The sequence below is a fragment of the Eublepharis macularius genome, chromosome 2 (assembly GCF_028583425.1).
Source record: "Eublepharis macularius isolate TG4126 chromosome 2, MPM_Emac_v1.0, whole genome shotgun sequence".
NCBI lineage: Eukaryota > Metazoa > Chordata > Lepidosauria > Squamata > Eublepharidae > Eublepharis > Eublepharis macularius.
This window is the reverse complement of record NC_072791.1, coordinates 234,489,387-234,510,225: the sequence shown is the minus strand read 5'-3', so window position 1 is coordinate 234,510,225 and position 20,839 is coordinate 234,489,387. Positions and strand designations below refer to the sequence as shown.

The following is a 20,839-nucleotide window of genomic DNA, read 5'->3' as shown; positions in this document are numbered from 1 at the left end:
TTACAGGTGTTCTTTTCACAGGCAAAGGCCTGTTGGTTTTACTTATGGCATTTTGGTGTTGTATCAGTTGTACATCAGTGCTGTGTAGAGAATTCCAGAGATGTTTTCAACTGTCTCTGGAGGTTCCACAAAATAATACTAGTGACTTGTGTGCTTTTGAGCTAGAATGAGGGAATCTGTTGAAGAATTTTTAGGCCCCCGTTTATAAAATCTTGTTCTGAGCATACATTCAAAGCTAACAGCACACAAAGTATGTAAACTAGCAAGAAAGCGATATATTGTCGAAGAAAGCCTTGCTCCAAGAGTTAAAATTCCTTTTTCTGAGATACCCTGCGGGTCACATAAGTCTTCAGGCCACTGAGCAATAAACCCATTTTTCTTCTGTAATCTCTGTGTTTGGTGTCTTGAAATATACGTCGGCAAGTGGCAATAGGGGGCTTATGAATTGGCAGCAGGCTACTATTACAAAATTTCCCCTATCAAGGGGTTACTTGAAAGCTGTGGGTGAAATGACTCTGATGTTGAAAAGGAAAAAATCCTCAAAAATTCCACTGAGGAGCTTTGGATGATGTCCTAAATTTTTGTTTTTGTTGTTGTTGAATGAAAAAATGTTTGTTTTTAAAAGTAATATAACTGGGACTGGATAAGAGCGTTGTTGATTCAATATAGTAAATTTAAATTGGTTTTTTTTGTTTTGTGGTCTTGTATTCAACTGGTTCGCACTCATGAACTGAAACCCTACATTATATTTATTAAGCCATCGAGTGTGAGTTGTATGAGGCAGTCTCGGAAAAATGCCCGGATTATCACAGACTATTATGTGAACATGAAGTTTAAGGTGAGCATCGTGCCACAGCCAGCGTGTTATTTGCTTTTTGACTTCTAATGTGTTGTATCGCTTTGTATTATTCAGCCTCGGAACATCCCTGAAGAAGATCAATGCTTCAATTTCATCAACGTGTTGGTGGGTCTGAAATAGTGACTTGTGTTATCTTATCTGGCTGGGTAATATTAGTGCTAAGAGTTGAACTCAGTTTTATCAGAATTGCTGCTATGTACCCTGATCTTCTTTACAGATCTTTTTTTTTTACTTTTGATTTTTGTCCGTATAAAAACCAACAAGGGCCTCTCTACTTAATTCTGGCAACGAAAGAGCCGTATAGATCCCTAAAAATGGTCTTCTCTGAGAGTAAGAGCTTCTTTTGTTATGATTTAATGTGTAGAAAAAATGGAATCTGCAGCCCTTCTCTCCCCGTGTGACAATTTTAATTCCAGCTCCACTTGTCAAAATTCAGTTCTCTCCTTTTTATCCAATTCAAACTAGATATTGGTCCCCTTGAAAGTGCATGGATCTGCTATCGATTTCAGTGCCGTAAAACACATGAAAACACTGTTTGTGAAAACCAGCACCTCTCTAACGGGGCATGTTCACACCACTGCTGTAACTGTGGCTACAGAGTGATTGAAAAAGGCTGTTACAGGGCAGCCATGTTAGTTGTAAGTAACAGCCTCCCACTGTGAAGGCACCTGTTCTCATACACTACATCAGTGTGAGTGGGGTTGGTCATTATGCATTTTCCTAATTGTTACATAAAAATGTATTATTAACACATTTGAAAAATGGGTGAGGGGCAAAGAGCTTAAAAATGGCACCTGTTTGAACTTGCAGTTCATGAATAATACAGGAAAGCGGATGTAAAGTCAGCCCGTGACTGATATTGAATTTAAACTTGCAATATGAAGTATGATTGACATCAAACTTGTTAGGGATGCAAGTTATGACTTCATTATTGTTATACTCTCTCCAATCAGGAAGAAGATCTGCAGGAAATGGAAGAGTTGGCTAAAAAAATGGAGACTCAGTTTGGGCAGTTCTTTGACCACGTGATTGTGAATGACAACCTAGAGGAGGCCTGCATGCAGCTGCTGTCTGCCATCCGCCGAGCACAAGATGAACCTCAGTGGGTTCCTGCAACATGGATATGCTCAGACACTCAGCCATAATTCTTAAGACTAGCCATCTGCAGAAAGATGATCGTTTCTCTTTCCTTATAGCAGTAATCGTAACGCTAGGGTTGCAAGAGAAAATGTATCTTTGCGGGGAATTTGGAGAGGAAAAGGCAAAACGCTGTGACAAGATGTAATCATATTGTCTTCTGTGGCGTTCTTAAGCATTGCATGTTCAGTCGTCATGACTTTTGTACAAAATGATGGTTGCACCGTAGTGTCTCAGAACATTTAATTGTAAAAGAGAATAAAATCTATTTTGCTGAATCTGCACCTGTTGCACTAACCCAATCAAAATCTTTTCTGTGGTTTTTAATTGTATAGTTCTTTGGCTGCTGCCTCTTTTCTAAGCATAAGTAGAATCAGGAATCCTCTCAAAAAAGAGTTTCTTTCTGAAAGGAAGATCGCTAAGCATGTATAGTATTTCCTAAGGAACCTATTGTAAATATTTACAAGCTTAGAGGGGAATGTATAAAGCTTACTGCGAGTTTAAAAAGGGAAGGGCTACAAACCCGAACGAAGGTTGCAGCATCCACTCATTTTTAATGTTTTAAATACAGTACTAACCAAGAGCACGTCCTTTTAATGGCTAGTTCTTTTGCTCACAATGGGAATTAAAGTCTTCAACTAAATCTTCTCAACATGGATTGTGGCTTGCCAGAACATGCACTCAAGGAAAATGGGTTTTTTAAATCTTTTTAAATAGCAAGTCCGACACATTTTTGCTTATTTCTCACAATTACACTAGTCTTGTGAAGGAGCAAAGCATTATGCAGGGCCCTGAAACCTCAGCCTCCTTTGACTCCGGAGACTTCTCTCCAGGCTTTCAAGCCTGTCTTCCAAGTTGTAAGATCTTGAAAGCTGCTTGCCCATCTCAGTCACCAAATGAAAGCTGAGATTCTCAAGATGCTGAATTCTCTGTCTAGGCCTGAGTTCTGTGTGTTTGGGAGGGCTGTTGGAGCTATCGCAGATCAAGGTACATGCTCTAGCCAGTTTGGTGTAGTGTTTAAGAGCGCGGGACTCTAATCTGGAGAACTGGGTTTGATTCCCCAGTCCTCTGCTTGAAGCCAGCTGGGTGACCTTGGGTCGGTCACAGCTCTTTCAGAGCTCTCTCTGCACCTTCCACCTCACAGGGTGATTGTTGTGGGGATAAACATATAACCACTTTGTAAACTGCTCTGAGTGGGCATCAAGTTATCCTGAAGGGTGGTATATAATTCGGATGTTGTTGTTATGTATACACGTAGGGTCTGTTTGGAGATGTCAGTGCAGTATACCAGTTAGAGTGCTGATCTAGAATCTGGAAGAGCCAGATTCGAATCCTGTCCCTCCATGAAGCTTGCTGGGCTGCTTAAGCGGCTCCTCCTGTATCAGGCCTGTCCCTCTAGCTTAGCCTCTTGGGTCACACCATAATGTTGCCTCCTGGCACTGGTATTTGGGGGTTTACTGCCTCTGGATGTGGAGGTTCCCTTTGGCCGTGATCCCGCCTAGCAGCCACTGGGGGGGCCTATGCTCCGTTTCAAGCCGTCTCGGACTGCCTCCTGCGGCAGTGAGTTCCACAAGCGGCCTGGCTCCTTGAAGGATGAAGGCGGCCCCCTCTGGTCCGCCCGGGAGCCTCGGAGCCCCCCTCTCACGCGGCTGCCGGCGCTCTCCCTCAGAGCTCGGCCGCCGGGGCGCGGCGCATTGTGACGCCCGGGCCGGGCGAGGGGCGAGGCCGCCGCGCCGCGCCGCTCCCTCGCCGGGCCATGGCGGGCGCCGCCGCGGCCCACAAGGAGTCGCTGGAGCTGCCGGCGGGCGAGGCGCGGGGCCGGCGGAGCAGCTGGCGGGAGTCCATCTGCCGGGCCGTGGGCGGGCGCGGCGCCTCGCAGAGCCTCACGAGCCGCTCGTCGGAGCTGAGCTCCGGGCCGGAGTCGTCGGCCGCCTCGGCCTTCTCGCGCCTCTCCGTGGCGACGCTGCTGGGCCTCTCCGGCCTGGGCCCCAGCGCCAGCGGCACCACCGACCAGCCCAAGACCGAGAAGGCCCGCTCCCTCCTGCGGGTAGGCCCCGGCCGCCGCCGCCGCCTCGCCGCCCCGAGTTCCCCTCAGCCGCCGCAGCAGCCGCCGCCGCCGCCGCCGAGCGCCTGGCCTGCCCGCTAACTACGGAGGGTCCCCGGATAGGAGCATAAGCTTTCGAGAGCCACCGCTCCCTTCCGCAGATGCGTCCTTGGAGGAGAGCGGAGACTCTCGAACGCCGCCTCAGGTGCACCTGACGAAGAGAGCGGAGGCTCTCGAAAGCTTACGCTACAATAAAGTTGGTTAGTCTTAAAGGCGCTACTGGACTCTTTACTATTCCGCTACTACAGACTGACACGCTAACTCCTCTGGGCCCACATAGGAGGGAATAGGGCTGCCAACCACCAGGTGGTGGCTGGAAATCTCCCGGAATTGCCACTCATTGCCAGGCCACAGAATTCCGGTACACCAGCCATCTTCCAGGGGGACAGACGCTCAAGGGACTTCCTTCCTGGGTGGTAGCCACGAAGGGAGAACAAGTGTGAGAGCTTGCACTTGCGCATCCCCGTGTAAGATGTCCTGAGTAGAGAGACTCAGGGATCAGTGCCCCTGGATAAAATGGCTGCTTTGGCTGGTAAACCCTATGCCATTATACAGTACACCCCACTGAGGTTGCCAAGTCCAGGTTGGGAAATTCCTGGAGATTTAGGGGGTGGAGCTTGGAGAAGGCAGGGTTTGGAGAGAGGAGAGGCCTCAGTGGGGTGTAAGGCCATAGAGTCCACCCTCCGAAGCAGCCATTTGCTCCAGGGGAACTGAATGCTGTCACCTGGAGATATATTGTGACTCCAGGTGCTCTCCAACTACCCACCTGAAGGCTGGCATCCCTAGAGCTCCCCCTCCAGGTTTCATACCCCAAATCTCCCAAGAATTTCCCAACCTGGAGCTGACAGTCCTAGAGGGAGGATGCAGGGCTTCAAAAGCAGAGGATGTGTATTTCCAGATAGATGTGAACTCCTGTGTCGCTGCTCCTAAAATGTTAAGCCAAGTTAACATTTTTAAGTCAAATTTCACGGCTGTGTCACTGGGATGTCTGCAGGCCGGGGAGCAAAACGGGCCCCGTTGCAAGCCCGAACGAGGGCCCCGTTGCTGTGCAAGGCAGTGCTGCCCGTGGGCTGCTGAGGCCTCCCTGCTCACACCTGGTCCATGGTGCCAAACAACAGATGGTCTAATTAAAACTAATTCACATCCCTGTTACTAATGCATAAATGTGTTCCTACCAAACCCAAAAGAGTCAATAAGGTGAAGGGTTGACACACGGCCCTCTTCCTTGCCTGCATCTCTCCTGTCAAGGGGACGCTCCAGAGTTACTGCTGATTTTAAATGCAGTTGTGTCCTTTAAGAGGACAACAACAAGATCATCCCCTTGGCACATTTGAGGTGTATGATAGCCGGCACTGGACAAGTAAGGCTCAGATGAAGGCAATTTAAGCAGACAGGTTTAAATTGGACCAATGGAGTGACAAGGTAGAGACTGACATAATTATGCATAGCGTGGGGGGGAAATTCAAAAAGCAAAGGAAGGAATTGGAATCATCCAAGTGACAACGGATTGGCAGTAGTTGCGTGATCAGCAATAGTAGTACATAATTTATTTTGTAAAGTATTACAGTGGCCAATAGCATAGATAATTATTTAAAAGGTTAGGGCAAATAGGTGCAGGGCGTTTTTTCAGCTGGAACATGGGGGGACGGAGTTCTGGAACCTCTTGAAAATGGTCACATGGCTGGTGGCCCCGCCCCCTGATCTCCAGAAAGAGGGGAGTTGAGATGGCCCTCCACACCACGCTGCGGCACGGGGGGGGGCAATCTCAACCCCCCTCTGTCTGGAGGTCAGGGGGCGGGGCCACCAGCCATGTGACCATTTTCTCCGAGGGCAACCCACTGAGTCCCACCACCTCTTTTCCCAGAAAAAAAGCCCTGAATAGGTGAATCAGTGACTATGAGCTAAGGAGTCTCTGATTCGACATGTTCCTGACTGAGTGTTGGATGAGTTTGGTCCAATCCAGCAAGGCAATTCGTATTTTTGTATATTTTTGACCCCGTTGTACTATTCTTCAGCAACGATTAAGTTGTTACTAATTGCAGTGTAAATACTTTGTAGTTAACTGCAGAATCTCATTTTATTTTATAGCTGTTGTTGAGAAATCAGAAGAGTCCTGAAAATTCAGGATCTGAACTGAACACTGATATCCATAATTTAATTCCTTGTGGTGATGTGGTATGTATGTATTTAAAAAAAAAATTCTGAATGAATACTTTTATGATCAGTGGTGCTATTATCAGAGATTGTTGTGTGAAATTAATCAGTAGTCTTTAGGATCGATTCCATTTGCTACTTTACTTGTCAACCAGATACTATTGGATATACAAATAAATTTTGTTGACGAATGAAGGTGTGATTGTCCCTGAGGCATATTTATTTCTTCTGTTTGAATCGCTTCAATTTCTTAGAACTAGTTAAGTTAAATCATAGTAGGACACTGTTAAAATTCTACAGACATTCAGATATTTAAATCAGAAAGAGTCCAGTAGCACCTTTAAGACTAACCAATTTTATTGTAGCATAAGCTTTCGAGAATCAAGTTCTCTTCATGCATCTGATGAAGAGAATTTGATTCTCGAAAGCTTATGCTGCAATAAAATTGGTTAGTCTTAAAGGTGCTACTGGACTCTTTCTGATTTTGCTACAACAGACTAACACGGCTAACTCCTCTGGATCAGATATTTAAATGTACTGTGGTCACACATGTGCCCATAATAAGATAGAGAGGAAGTACAGTGTCGGAGTAGGATAGTAGTTTGGAATATTCTGGCACAGCAATCGCTGTCGCAAGTATTCATTAGCTGGTCTCCAGATTCTGCACTGTGCCAGCTTTATCTTCTTATGATGCTGTTATAACAAGCTGATGATCTCAGCATGCTGATAGTTAAATAGTTAAGAAGGCACCATTTGCTCTCTGAAATGCTGCTGCTTCCTATTTGGGGATGTGGGGGCGGGGGTGGGGGCAGGGGGCGGAAGTCACATTCCGTGGACAAAAATCCTTCCATCTGTGAAAACGTTCCGGTAGATCCATGCAAAAGAACATCCTCTTGAGTGGGTGAGCCTGGATTGTGTATGGTGGCCATATATCAATGAATATAGAGATTAATATAAATAAAAGAAGTCTGCTTGTACTGTAATAAAACATAGTAATGAGGTATGGATCATCCTAAACAAAGGTAATAATTAATAAACGTGAATTACTTCCTCATCCTTTTTTGAACATGGATTATTATGCTTGGTTTTTTAAGCAAATAGTGACCTCTATGCACAAAGTATCAAAGGATTTTCAGAAAAACTGAGAATTCAGTTTTATTGCATAACATCTCATACAGAACTACAGTGTGGTTTTAGTAAGTCATGGCTTCAACATAGTTGTAAGAAAAAGTGAGTTGTAATTTGATATTTTATGTTCGAATAGGTTGGCTTGCTGGCTGTTAGTGTGAAGCAGTTAAAAGATTTCACTCCCAAATGTATCCTTTTACCCAGTTCTTCAAGAATACTCTTCAACAGAATGCCAACAACGTATGAATAAAACCACTTTGCCTGCCTGCACGGCTGACTACAACAAGTAACTGTTCTGGAAAGCTGTAGTGAATGGAATGATTGAAGTTGTCTTGGGGTTTTTTTAGCTGCTGTAAATGATTAACCTAAATGTATCTCGGTATCCAGGGGGGGGGGGGGGGTAAAAAATTAGTAGCATCTGTGGCTTCATCTGCAGCACTGGTGTACAGAAACTGTAGATAGTGAGATATAAACATATGTGCACTTTATGCCTGGAACTTGAATGAGAATTGTGTGGTGTAAAACAGGGCTGCACCTACCTGTAACTGTTGTTCATCGAGTGTTCTTCTGTGCAGGGGCATGTGCAGTTCCCAAGTTGGACTGCACAGAAGACGTGGTGATGAACGACCTGTTCCAGATACATTTTTTAAACCACGGTTCCAATGAGAGGCTAGATCGTGGGTTATAAGTCCATTTTCCCACATACAAGCTGGAGCTGCAATTTCAAAACAAGATTTTTATGTGGGAAGCATGATAATATCTTCGAGGTTTTGGTTTCTTTATACTGGGAAAAACAAAATAGTGATACAAAGGATAAAATATTAGCACAAAACACCAAACCACTTCCCAAAGTCAAGGCATGACAGTGTCTCTGGACTCTACTCCCAGTGCTATGTGCTGTCTTGCTGGGACTACTCCAGTGCCTGGAGGAGTGGAAGCGCACCACAGGACGGAATGAACAACAGAACAACCTTATTCCAACATATGGCGTGAGGGTCACACGCTGTCAGTTGTCTGTTCTGAGCCACCTTTAACTGAGTCCTCTCTCCAGAACCCAGCCTCCAGCGTCGGAAAGGGCCCCATACTAGACAGTTGGCTAATACTACACACCGCAAGTCGAATTGCTGTTGATGCGATGTGCACATACAGGGCTGTCTCCTTTACAGCCTTTTCCAGCGATTCTGTGTTTCAGTGACATCCAAGAAAAGCCCCCCCCCCCAAAATATTGATGGCCCTCAGGTGTATTCTCAGCAATTCACATACTCCTCAGCCAGCCAGCCTTCAAGCTTGGGTAGAAAAGCACTTCCTCAGAGGAGGTTTCCTCCCCCCCTCCCAATCCTCTTACCTCTCCAGGAAAGGGAGACAGCTAGATTTGCTACACCCCTGCTCAAAGTGACACTGAGAAAGTCTTCTCCTGTTCCACCCTTTCACACAACAGTCTTCAGCTTTAATGGCTGTTGGCACAATGATCTTGACCAAACATCTGTCCCACCCAACATCTGTCCCACCCAGTTTCTAACCTCCCTCTTACTCCACTTGGTATAAATGAGGTTTGTCCCCACAGTAGGCCAATGAGATTTTATAATACGTTGCTCACAGTTTTCATGAGAAGGTTCCTCCATGTTCATCACGCCGCTTTATTTTTTTAGCCCGCTCACTTGGAAAGGCTTATGCTACCTTGACACAGAGTTCTTTTTCAGTCAATGTTAAGCGAGATACCAGCTTGCTGATTCGCATTAGTATTGACAAAATAATGAAATGCACAAATCCTCAAGTGTACAGAGCAAACCAAAAATCCAGCAAGAAGATCACTACAATTTATTTCGGAGATGTGAGATACTTTTCTGTAAAGGTATCAATAAGCTTTTCTTATATCATGATCTTAAAGAAGTCTAAAACATGTCCATTAACTATTACCTGCCTGAGAACCTTGCTGGCGGTTGGCTAAGTTGCTGTGTTTTACCAGAGGTCAGAAGGGCCTGGGAGGCAGAAAAGCTGCATAGCTCCTGGATGCTAGCACCCTATTCGCCGCTGAACTCAGTCCATGAGACGATGCAAAGATTACTGTGGAGTGAAAGGGGGTAGAGGAAATGCACACAGGGTTGGATCCAAGCAGATTTTTCTCTCAACCTGACATAATTACCATGTTCCACATGGCTGTTGTCCATGCGGGTTCCATAATCCCCAGCATAGCCCTTTTAGGTGGTCCAAGGAGACTCCCTCTTTGCTTTTTCATCCTCACAAAATCTGGCTGGATCCAACCCGTTATTTATTAACCAGTATTGGGGTGGTGTCACCACTTGATGATAGCCACATATCGATGGACGATCCGAGCCAGCAGAAGGGGCTGTGGTGCCCTAGGGGAACTATAAATTTGGTGCCCGCCCCCCCTTCAACATACATACACAAACAGCAGTTGGCTTATTCCAAGGGCTGCATTCCTGATCATGCTTACTTGGGAGTAAATTCCATTCAACATAGTGGGCGTGACAGTATGCATAGGAGCAGCATTGGTTAGGCTTCTTCCTTTGCCCCCAGGACCCCTTGGTTGCCTGAGGCCCTCAACCCCCCCCACCTCCGCCCCAGCACTCTGGTGCCCTAAGCAGTTGCCTGGGTTTGCCTCGTGGCTAGGCCAGCCCTGCATACAGTAACCTTCCCGTGATATCTGTGGGTGACTGCTGCTTGACATAATTGCTGCTCCAGCCAATGTGTTTGACTCCTGTTTCAATCTTCAGGTTCCGAACCAGAAAAGTGATTGTAGGAATAGAATCGTTCTAGAGTTGGTCGGCTTTGAAGGTCCAAAAGACTTCCCAAGGCTGTTTGGGACTGTAACTATGCACCTTTACGAAGTCATTCAGGTCAGTATAATGAAAAGATACTCCCTTGTGGGCAGATTATACTGATTGGAAATACAGAGGATCACAAATAGGGATGTAATGTTACTTTTCTCTCTAAAAAAAGTAATTCGTAGTATTTTATATTTAATAAAGGATGTTTAAAGTTACCTGTTTGGGCTTTTAGATAACTGGCAGAACCGTAATCCTAACATCTGCATTCTGGCACGTAATCAATGCACGAACAACAAAAAGGGCTAATTACGGGTAATCAGCACAACAATACAGACCAAAGTCCTCGCAATACACCAGTCGTTCTACAATACACAGGAACAAATTCCAATGTAATTTTTATACTTTTAATAATTCAATGTTAAAGTGCTCAGTGCATGAATATATAACTTAAATAACTGGCATTATATAAATTACAGCCACCGGCATCAACCAGTAATCCTATGCGCCAGAGAAGATTAGTCAAGTAACAATGAATGAACCATACAATAAATCACATTCTCAAAACCCATTGACTGTCAATATCAAGACACCGTTTACAATAAATATAAGAATAAATAGTACAATAAATACAATTCCAATATCCTAAAACAGTGTTACAAAAATAGTGTTACAAAAATAGATATCTATGGCACAAGTTAAGTTATATATTCATTGATATTCATGCACTGAGCACTTTAACATAAAATTATAAAAAGTATAAAAATTACATTGGAATTTGTTACTATGTATTATAGAACGACCGGTGTATTACATAATCAGTGTGAGCATGGTACTGGTATAGCTAGTCAGTTTCCTGTGCGCTCTCAGCAGAGCAAAGGTTTTTACAAAAAAGACCCATCTCCAGAGAGCCAAGAAGCATTCTCCGTAATGTTTTAAAGTCAAGACTAGCAATTATTCCCCACTTCTTCTGCCCAAATCCATGACAACTGCACTGGTGATTGTAACAACTCTGCCCACGCCCAGCAATTGCAAAGAACCAAGCTGACAGTGCCCTCGTGTCAGCCGTTTGTGGAAACAGAGCCCACCCATACATGGTAATGCCCGTATATCTTCATGACATCCATCATTCATTTACATGCAGAACACAACAAGGAAAGGAGCAAAGGAGCGCTTTAAATTTTTCAGCTTTTCTCTCTCTTACCCCCTTTCAGAGGCAGTCCTTTACTGAAATATGTGCGGTGAGAATTCGAAATATGGTAAGTTTTTTTTTTAAAGATGCATATTGTAGAATACACTCTAAAGGAGTCCATTGTAATTGGCATTGCATATGTAACTTGAAGTGCCATATGTCATACAAAAGGAACTGGTTTTGGTGTGGATAGGCAAGGTGGAGAGAAAACGGCATAGAAACAGTTCTAATTATGAAGCCTAAAGTGACACAGCTTTATATCAGACAAAGAAGAGAGTTGTGACTAGAGATGGGCACGATCCGCATTACGATCGGAAAAAACCCACGATAATGGTGATCGTGTGATTGTGACCCGGCGGATCGTTATTGTCCACAGCCAGCGATCCAGCGAATGGGAGGGGCCTGGATTGGGGCGATCAGGCTTGGATCGGGGATCCAGATACTCAGGCGCCAGCAATCTATTCTCCTGGCAACGGAGCCAGGGGAATGCCTGAGCTCTGTTTGCCCTCCTTCTGTCGCCCTAGAAACCCAAATGGAAGCCCAGCTTTCATTGATCAGCAGGGCTTCCTTCCAACCACAGAGCAGCAAAGCAGTCACCAGTTGGGAGAAGACACCCAGGGGAGGGAGGGGGAAGGGGGTGTTCTGTGGCCATGGGCACTCCAATCTCATCCCTGCAAACCCTGATAGGCAGCTCTGACGGCCAAACACAGACGGCCAAACAAACACAGATGCTGCCAGCATCACCCACCGTTCCTGTATCGCTGGGAACAGCGGGGCGCCCCTCCGCTTTTGCCTCCACGATTCACGGATCGGGAACTGGAGATGCTCGGTGCGGGTCGTTAGATCGGGATCGTCACCAGCGCCAATCCACGATCAGCTTGATCATTAATTTTTTTTGGATCGTGCCTACCTCTAGTTGTGACGTTCCTGCAAATTCTCTTTTAACCAGTTCCTGGGAAGCAGCCTCTGGGTCTAATCAGTTTCACTGCCTCCTTAAGGCCTGTTTTCCGCTCCAGGAGCTAGAAAGTTCCTGCTTTACAATGTATAACCTGGGACAACTGGCTGGCTGGGCGCTCACTAGTCATGAATTCTGGTTCTGATCTTTATGTGCCTGACCTGCAAATGTGTTGGAAGAAATCAGGAATGCTGCTATGAACATACCATTATTTTTATTACATCTCTTTTTAAAAAGGAGTCAAATTGCTCCATATTTTTAAAACTGCATTGCTGAAGATCTCTCCATTTTCTTCGGTTTGCAGCTAAATAGCACCAGCGTATCTAAAGTGATATGAATAATTTTTAATGAACAGAGTTTAAAGGATTAGATTAAAAGGATAAAGTAGTATGTGATGAGAAAGACCCCGCAGAGCTGATACCAGTCAGAGCAGAAAGTACTGACCTTAAGGAACCAGTGGTTTGGCTCAGTAGAAGGTATCTTCATGCGGTCAGGTGGATTTTAGTACCACACAGCCACTGTAAGAGGCATATATTTTAATGACCTTAATTCATTTAAATTATTATACCTTACTTTTCAATATTGCACCCAAGTATACAGATATAATGACAGAAGAAGCAAATATTTTTCTTCCTAAGTAAGAGTCTTCTCAGCTGATGGCCAAGTTGCATCCAGTTCATTGCCTCTGTGATAGAGAATGACTGCTTCCTGGAACACGCCGTCCACTAGACAACTGTGGCCAGCAATGTATTTTGTAAACATGCCAATTACAGTAAAGCTGGTATTATCTAGCCCTAAGGGCTCTACAGTTACAAAGTACATGTGAATCTGTGCGGGGTTTTTGAACTTGATGCTTGTAAAAACTATATTAATTAGGAGATAGGTAGATAAAACTAATTTGTCTCTAAGAATATGTTATATATGTTAACATTATTTTAATTTAACTTGTAATATAAATTATAGGTGTTTTGCATTAGAAGATGGAGGTTTTATACTTTACTTTTTATAATTTACTTATACTTTCAGGTTTTCTGCATGGCAGAGGTGGAGTTTATGTTCTGCTATGGATGTTTTGGATACGGATATTCACATCAGGTCTCTTTTATTTATTTATTTACTTTACTAAATTAGACTGTTTGAAATTGAGTCAGAGGCCTGAAGGGACAAGAATTAGCATGCAGCCAGCACCCTGGCCATGCTCTACAAACCACCACCGATCCTGTAGGTAAACTCATAATGTGGATTATAGTTCTTTATCAGCACTGTGCTAAAAATGGCTGCATATGAAACAGCTCCAGATAATGCAGGGGAGACTTTGGTTAAGAGACACTCTAGCCCAGGGGAGATTCTTTCTCAATCCTGTATCAGTGAAAGAATTAAGTGAGCGAGCATCAAATTCCCTAGTGAAAAAAAATTATTTGCCAGCCTTCACTCTCCTTGTACACTCATAAAAATGTGAAGGATAATGCTGCAGGGATCCCTTAACTGCCCTGGCTGGGGCTTCATACGTACTGATATCGCTACATGTCAGTTTTTCCTCCAGAATAAGCAGTGGCTCCCAGGGCCCTTTCAGGTCAGGAAGATGGCACAGAGCTGCACACACCATGTGCCACAGTCCTGATCTGAATTAGGCCCACGTGGGGACTACGTGACGCTGCCTCATCTCATGCCTGGAACGGCCCATAGAAGGAGTTGCCATGAGTCGTTTGTGATTCAACAGCACCTTCTTCAAGAGTTATGTCAAGACTTTTCCTGCAAGATTTTTCATCTTGATTTGGCATGTGAATTATGTCAGAACAATCCACTCTTAATTTTAAATGAATGCCATTTTTTCTGTATTAAAGGGAGTAAAGTTCCTATTCTAGCTCATTCTTCGACTGTCCTTAGCACCTCAGTTCTAGCTCTGCCTGTCTTCCTATTAAAGGAATCCATTATGAATACTTGCTTCAAGCAAACTCTCAGGGCCAGGCTACAAGTGACGAAGGACACTTGCCTGGCAAGTGAACAGACTCGCGTGTATTCCTCCCTGTTCACTTGCCATTCACTTGCTCTCCACTTGATCGAGTGGAGCGCAAGTGAACAGGGAGGAATGCACGTGCGTCTGTTCACTTGCCGGGCAAGTGTCCTTCGTCACTTGTAGCCTGGCCCTCAGTGAACCCTGGCACAGGCCAGCACGCCCCTTCCCAGGAGTATGAACCTGCTCTTCACAATGTGCTGTCTGAGCCGAGGCTTTCATTTCTTTTTCATTTCTCCACACTGAATGTGTATTGCAGTATCTTCTTCCCCATTTACCATTCATGTTTTCTCCCCTACAGTAGATGGCCAGGCTATAGCTAGTGAATACCATCTGCTGTTTAGGCACAGCTCCCAATAAACAGGGAGAACAAGAGCTAAACTACGTGTTATGTTTTTTGATTAGTTGGATCTGTGTTCCCTGAAGTCACAACTTGCTTTCCCTGAAGTCACACAGCAGCGTCAAGGAAAGGTATTTTTAAAATGCACAGGATCCCAACTGGGCGAGGGACAAGGGCACCGAGGAAGGAGGAGCTCCTGCCCCTGCGTGCCATTTCCCCAAGCTGAAATGGTGTGTGTGTGTTGGGGGAAGTAAAATGCTCATCTTTGGAGCGGCACATGGCGTGTTTTGTGCATGTACAGCTCTAATGATGGGCCAATTACTCCCCTCCCCCAGCTCAGGAAAACAGCATGAGGGGGGGGGGATTGGAGTGTCTTGCCTGCGCACTTTAAAAATCCCCACAGCTGCTGTGTGACTGTGGGGCAAGTGTGACCCTGCTTGTGAAAAAACAACATGCATTTGGACCTGTTCAGCTTCAGACCATGCCAGCTACTTTGCTTGATGGCCGTTATTCCCCCAAACCACTTGTGCAAGATATTGTGTATATGCAGCGCTTTTGAAGGGCTTGAACTCTTCCTCGGAAGCAAAGAAGATGGTTTTCCTTCTCTTGGATGCCAGCCCGTTCATATCATACAGAGGGTCATTTGCTTTGGCAACTATGAAAATACATGCAAAAGCCACATCCAGAGGGTGACATGTTTTAACATGAAAATTTTAAAAAAATTAGACTTGGTTATTTTAGGTGTTGATATCTACGATATACGCTTTCCTTTTTCTTTTTATTCACTGTGCTTGACTGAAATGGCCTTTGCCTGTACACAATAAATGTGGGATGGATCCAAGGAGGCAGTTTTTTGGAGGAACGCTCCTTATGCCCACAGAAGGCTTTGCTGTAGTGAAATAGATTCATATGGATCTATATGGCTTCTAACCCTGTCGAACTGTCTCAGCTCTGCTTCTTCTCCCACATGAACTGTGGGACAGAAAAATCAAAGGAGAAGGAGGCACATCATCAGCTGAGCGACGTGATGCCCTGTGATATAGAGTAGTGACGAGTCCTTCCTTGCTACATCCTCATTCACTTTCGTATTCTGTTTTCTGTTGCAGCTGAAACTGCCGGGTGCGGATCCTGCCAAGGCTGTGGCCTGTTCCATGTTCATGCGGGTTCCACCACCAAAAGACAGGAAAGATCAAGCAAGGCAATTGTTGATTTCAGTAGACAGTGGACTCCTGTAGTATATTGTACGAATAGTCACAAAATAATTTGGAATTAGCATACAGTTTACTGTATGGAAATTCCAGTTTCAGACAGGGAATTCCAGTGGATCCTTTTTCATCTCATTAGGTTTCCACCCACTTGGGAGGGGGCTGTTTTTGGATATCACCCTAGTTACTTCTTGATGGTCTCTGTACAGAGCCAAACTACATATTAGGCCTTTTGATGTTGCAACTCGATTTCCTGCAGCCACACAGCAGCTGTAGCGAAAGTCCCCAGGAGCGGGATTGGGCTTGGGAAAATGGGGGGAAGGCAGGAGCTACACCTCCCCCATACTGTTGTCCCAAATCCGTTGGGCCCTTGGGGACTTTAACCATGCCCTTTCCCACAGCTGCTGTATGGTTGCAGGAAAGCAACCCAGCCTGGACCCAACCCATCCAAAAAGTAACATATTTGTTGGTCCTGTGCCCCAAACAAATGGGATTTGCACCTAAACAGAACTTCAGTTTGGAAATGCATAGAGCTAGCTTTTAAGCACAAAAATCCTGTCCCCTTCACAGTATAGTAGTAATAACAATATTAAATACATTTATTAGTTGAAAAAGTACAAAATTGTCAGCCTAAAGTATTTGTCAGTCCTTGGCAGGTAGAATCCCCAAGTTCTCCACAGCAAACACGTAGGTGTATTGGTTGAAGTAACTTCATTAGAGATCCATCAAGTTCAAGGTGCTCAGACAACTGAATTGGCAGAAGTGACGTAGATGGGGTTGGTGATGTTAGTTATAGGGAAGGTTCCCGCCATCAGGATAGGGACTGTTAAAGCTTTGGGCGCGAAGAAGCTGGGGGGGGGGGGTGAAAGGGAGAAGGTAGGTTTAGGCTAGACTGAACAAAGAATGAAATCATTTCAGTTCCCAAGAAAGATACATTTTGCGCTGGCCACAGCCAGCCTTCAAGGACCCTTGCTAGAGGCAGCGGGGAAAGAGAAAGTAAATACTTGCAAGATAACCTACTACCTTAACATCAATAAGAAACTTCTCATGCCCTCAGAGGACCAGCACAGAACACAGAATACATTCATGGCAGATATGCAGGCAGGCAGATATGACAGCATTGGTTTTAAGGGTAAGGTAGGAGCTAACCCAAGAATGTCTTCTCTGAATGGCCTTGTTTTATTTTGAACATTTCTAGAAAAATTCACATGGAAACAATGCAGATGCTTTGGCCTTGAAAAACGGGGGTGTTTTTCACCCCTGTGAACAGAAGCAGGGGAAACACCTTTTTTTGAATGTCTTCATTTTTCTTGCTTTGCAGCAACGTCATCAAACCGCAGCTCATGGATTATCCTGCATTCTTGTCCCCAGACTTAAATGTCACAGTGGGGAATGTTGAGCTGGAGGCGCCGATAAAAGATTCCGAAGACTACCAAACACTTCAGAACGCTCTGAAAGAACCACCTCGAGAAAGGCAAGAAAGTCGATAATACCCAGGGCTTTTTTTCTGGGAAAAGAGGTGGTGGAACTCAGTGGTGGAACTCAGGACCGTGCAATGACGTCACTTTGGGTCAGCTGGAACAAGGGGGGAGTTTTTTAAAGTTTAAATCGCCCTCGGCAAAAATGGTCACATGGCCGGTGGCCCCGCCCCCTGATCTCCAGACAGAGGGGAGCTTAGATTGCCCTCCGTGCCAGCGGCGCAGAGGGCAATCTAAGCTCCCCTCTGTCTGGAGATCAGGGGGCGGGGCCACTGGCCATGTGACCATTTTCAAGAGGTGCCAGAACTCTGTTCCACCGAGTTCCAGCTGAAAAAAAAGCCCTGATAATACCTATTAAAGATTGTAGCAGATTTGTGAAACCTCCTGTAGATGTTTAAGAAGCTGTACACTACTTAAGTAGTGACTCTGCAGCTGAAGCAGGGACAGAGCCAACGGTCCTTGTCCCGTTTCCCAGGGACACTCTGTGCTTTGATCAGTTGGATTTCCCATTCATAAAGAACACCTGATCTGTCTCTCAGCCTCAGAACAGCGGCCCGCAGAACCCTCACCGTTAATGGTGTCACTGTGCCAAATGTAGACTTTCACGAATGGTTTCAACTGGCTCACAGTTATACGGCCCTGACCGGGATAGCCCAGGCAAGCCCGGCCTCCTTAGATCTCAGAAGCGAAGCAGGGAGCAGGGCCTGCCTTGGTTAGTAGTCGGATGGGAGACCTCCAAAGAAGACCAGGGTCGCTATGCAGAGGCAGGCAATGGCAGACCGTCTCTGCTGGTCTCTCGCCTTGAAAACCACTGCGGGAGTCACCGTAAGTTGGGTATGACTTGATGGCACTATCCACCATCACCAGTTATACTGTGCTAGGATAGTTAGCCTAAGTTATCAGCAGCTTCCAACATGGTTAAACAGAATTCGGGTCCAGTAGCGCCTTAAAGACCAACTAGATTTTCCATGTATGAACTTTTGAGAGTCGGAGCACCCTTTGTCAGATATGAGGAGTGGAAAAGGGAAGGAGTCCTTATAATCCAGGCAGAGGTTGGGAGGGGTATTGTGAAGTAGAGTAAATTAGAGTGTCAGGAAGCGAGTGACAATACATTTTGCAGTTAGCTGGACAGAGGGTAAGAGCTCAGATCCTGGAAATCTAGTTGGTCTTTAAGGTGCGACTTGCCTCGAATCTTGCTCTTCTGCTACAGACCAACACAGCTACCCAGCTGGAACTATAGTAAAACATTTGTCCCATTTACTGTAGTGGGATGAAATGAGCTCAGATCTAGATAATTTTTATAAAATGCGGGGATTGGTGTGGTAGTTCCAGGGGAAGTAGGAGAGCTAAATTCCAAGTGTTTCACTTTAACAAGCATGGTGACCCATAACAGCTAGGGGTAAAGAAAAACAGGACTTCCCCTTCCTCACATTGCCACTGGCTCTTGCTTCTGGCTCAGGCTTCCCTGCATTAGGTGTGTGCGATCCAGGATCAGCAACCAGCTAAAATAGCCACGTTTATGTGGATCCAGCAAAATCCAGTTAAGCTGGATCATGTTTAAAGGACCCCGATCAGATCCAGGCAGCCGCAAGAGAGGTGGAGCAGCAGCGAATGAGAGGGCAGCACCACAAATGGAGGCAGAGGAGAGCAGAGGAGACGGCAGCCGGCCAAGTGGAGTCCCCTCCCTCCCCTTTTAAACTCACACCCCCTCCTGTTTCAGTGAAGGGAATCTCCGTTGGGTTTCTCCGGTTGGACGCTGAGTTCCCTTTCGTTCTGTTGGGCTTTGTGGCTTCAGCTTACACTGGGAGTGGGAGTTGCATTGGGACTGGCTTTTGGCCCGGGGTTGTCTTTGCTAAAGGTCCCCCTTTGCCTGGAAAGCCTTGGAAATGTTCCTCCCATAGAAAACCACGGAGAGCGGCTGAGGGCAGCGTGTTCAGGGCCCGTAGAATTGGGCCCTGGTTTCAGTCCAGCCTCCCCTTTCCTTTGCTGCTGTCCTGCCTCTCTCCCTTGTATTTTTCTGCAGCTACCTTCCTCGTCCCGCTCCTAGCTACCACCACCGTTCATACACCATTTGGGTTTTGGGTAGTTTGCCAACATCTGCCTCATGCAGATATCACTCTTAACTTTGGAGGGGATTTTGGTTTTTTGCGAATCCATTGGTTTCTCAGATTCACAAACCCTAAAAAGAAAAAAGAAAATAAACCCAAACGGAAAATAGCCCCAATGGGGTGGTCCTGGCGGTCTGCATGGAGGCTCCCTTATTAAATGCAGTGATCCCCCTCCTTTTTAGACTGGTGAAAATGAAACAAGAATATCGGAGTCTGAAAACGTGGCGTGAAAAGGCTGAATATTTAGACCAACTTATCTTGAAAAGGGGACCAAAGACAAAGCCTGGCCTAACCAAGGTAATTAGTGTTGAAAAGCTCTAGCTGGGCCACTAGAAACAGACTACATGGGGTAGATAGGCTGTTCCATAATTATTTTACCAGTTTAAAAAAAAAATAAGAAACAGCTTGTCAAAAACAGGACCAGCTTTACCTCCCCCCCACCCCCCACCCCGCCCTCCCTTGCCCCTTCAGAACTGCCCCGTCGATGAAGGACCATCCAAGTTCTCGTTCCATTGCGTTGGGACCCCAGCTGCAGTTCAGCACCACACATAATGAACTTGTGAATGCAACTGGCACGAAATAATAGAGAGCTTTTATGGTTTGCAAGGGGGCTCTTATCCCAGGCCCCTGAGTATGTGGGCCCACTGTGGCAATGCCTTTTGTGCGTAAAAGAACTTGCACCCTCCGTGACTGGGATTCCTCAGAGGGCGGAGTTCAGTCTCGGGATGCTGTCGGAATGCAGTCCGGTCCTAGTTGCATCGATGACTTTCAGCTGGGGAGGCCTGACAAAGTGGACAAGTTGCTTAAGAGTGTGCAGCCTACCCAATTTAGACTCTCTTAGAAGGTTTACAACTGGTCCTCCATAAACTACTAGGAGGAGGGTAGCAAAATAGCATCAACTGCAGAGAACAACGTGATGGGTGTTTGGAGCCTGCTGGCTGGTGTGACTGTCAGAGAGAAACTAATAAACTTACACTTGGTTTAGATTTAGAAGAGAAATAAGAGTTCTTTATTGTAGGAACTCCATACTTGGATAGGAAAACAGAGAGATAGATTCCTATCTACTTATTTACTCTAACGATGTGCATGGATTGCAGGACAAGTCCTGCATCCATGGTGCAAGATGGAGAGAAGAGACAGTTGTGTGACAAAGGGAGGAAGAGAAGGGTGTCGGGAGGAGGAGGTCTTGGGATTAGCAGTCTACACCTCAAAGGATAGTTCAGGGCACTAAGGAGTAAACAGATGCCCTGACCTCTCTAACTTTCTGGTTTGTCCCCCTCTTGAACTTGAGGGAAAGACAGTGTCAAGTCTTCCTCGTCTAACAGACTCACAGCCAAGCTACAAGTGACGCCTGACACAGGTTGGACACTTGTCAGCTT

At 45.6% G+C, this 20,839-nt stretch overlaps 2 protein-coding genes across 2 annotated transcripts in view; both read left to right on the top strand.

Moving 5' to 3' along the window:
• The first annotated feature begins 718 nt into the window (after positions 1–718).
• On the top strand, positions 719–2,125 carry LOC129323620 (MAGUK p55 subfamily member 4-like). The gene is made up of 2 exons (XM_054970142.1): positions 719–838; positions 1,813–2,125. Exons 1-2 carry the CDS (start codon positions 776–778, stop codon positions 2,002–2,004), a joined length of 255 nt encoding a protein of 84 aa, XP_054826117.1. The 5' UTR covers positions 719–775; the 3' UTR covers positions 2,005–2,125.
• A 1,627-nt stretch (positions 2,126–3,752) lies between these two features.
• The window catches only part of C2CD6 (C2 calcium dependent domain containing 6), a 38,269-nt gene continuing 21,182 nt past the window's right edge, over positions 3,753–20,839 (top strand). Inside the window, exons 1-10 of the mRNA XM_054970145.1 lie at positions 3,753–4,043; positions 6,189–6,275; positions 7,519–7,570; positions 9,083–9,234; positions 10,118–10,240; positions 11,383–11,427; positions 13,342–13,410; positions 15,776–15,867; positions 17,196–17,348; positions 19,643–19,757. Coding sequence (XP_054826120.1) covers positions 3,753–4,043; positions 6,189–6,275; positions 7,519–7,570; positions 9,083–9,234; positions 10,118–10,240; positions 11,383–11,427; positions 13,342–13,410; positions 15,776–15,867; positions 17,196–17,348; positions 19,643–19,757 — 1,179 coding nt within the window. The remainder of the gene's footprint in view (positions 4,044–6,188; positions 6,276–7,518; positions 7,571–9,082; positions 9,235–10,117; positions 10,241–11,382; positions 11,428–13,341; positions 13,411–15,775; positions 15,868–17,195; positions 17,349–19,642; positions 19,758–20,839) is intronic.

Bases quoted from the DNA above. Each gene is read 5' to 3' on its own strand.
- LOC129323620 (XM_054970142.1), top strand. From the start codon at position 776: ATGAGGCAGTCTCGGAAAAATGCCCGGATTATCACAGACTATTATGTG. The intron at 839-1,812 runs GTGAGCATCGTG...CTCTCCAATCAG, and splicing joins ATGTGAACATGAAGTTTAAG to GAAGAAGATCTGCAGGAAAT.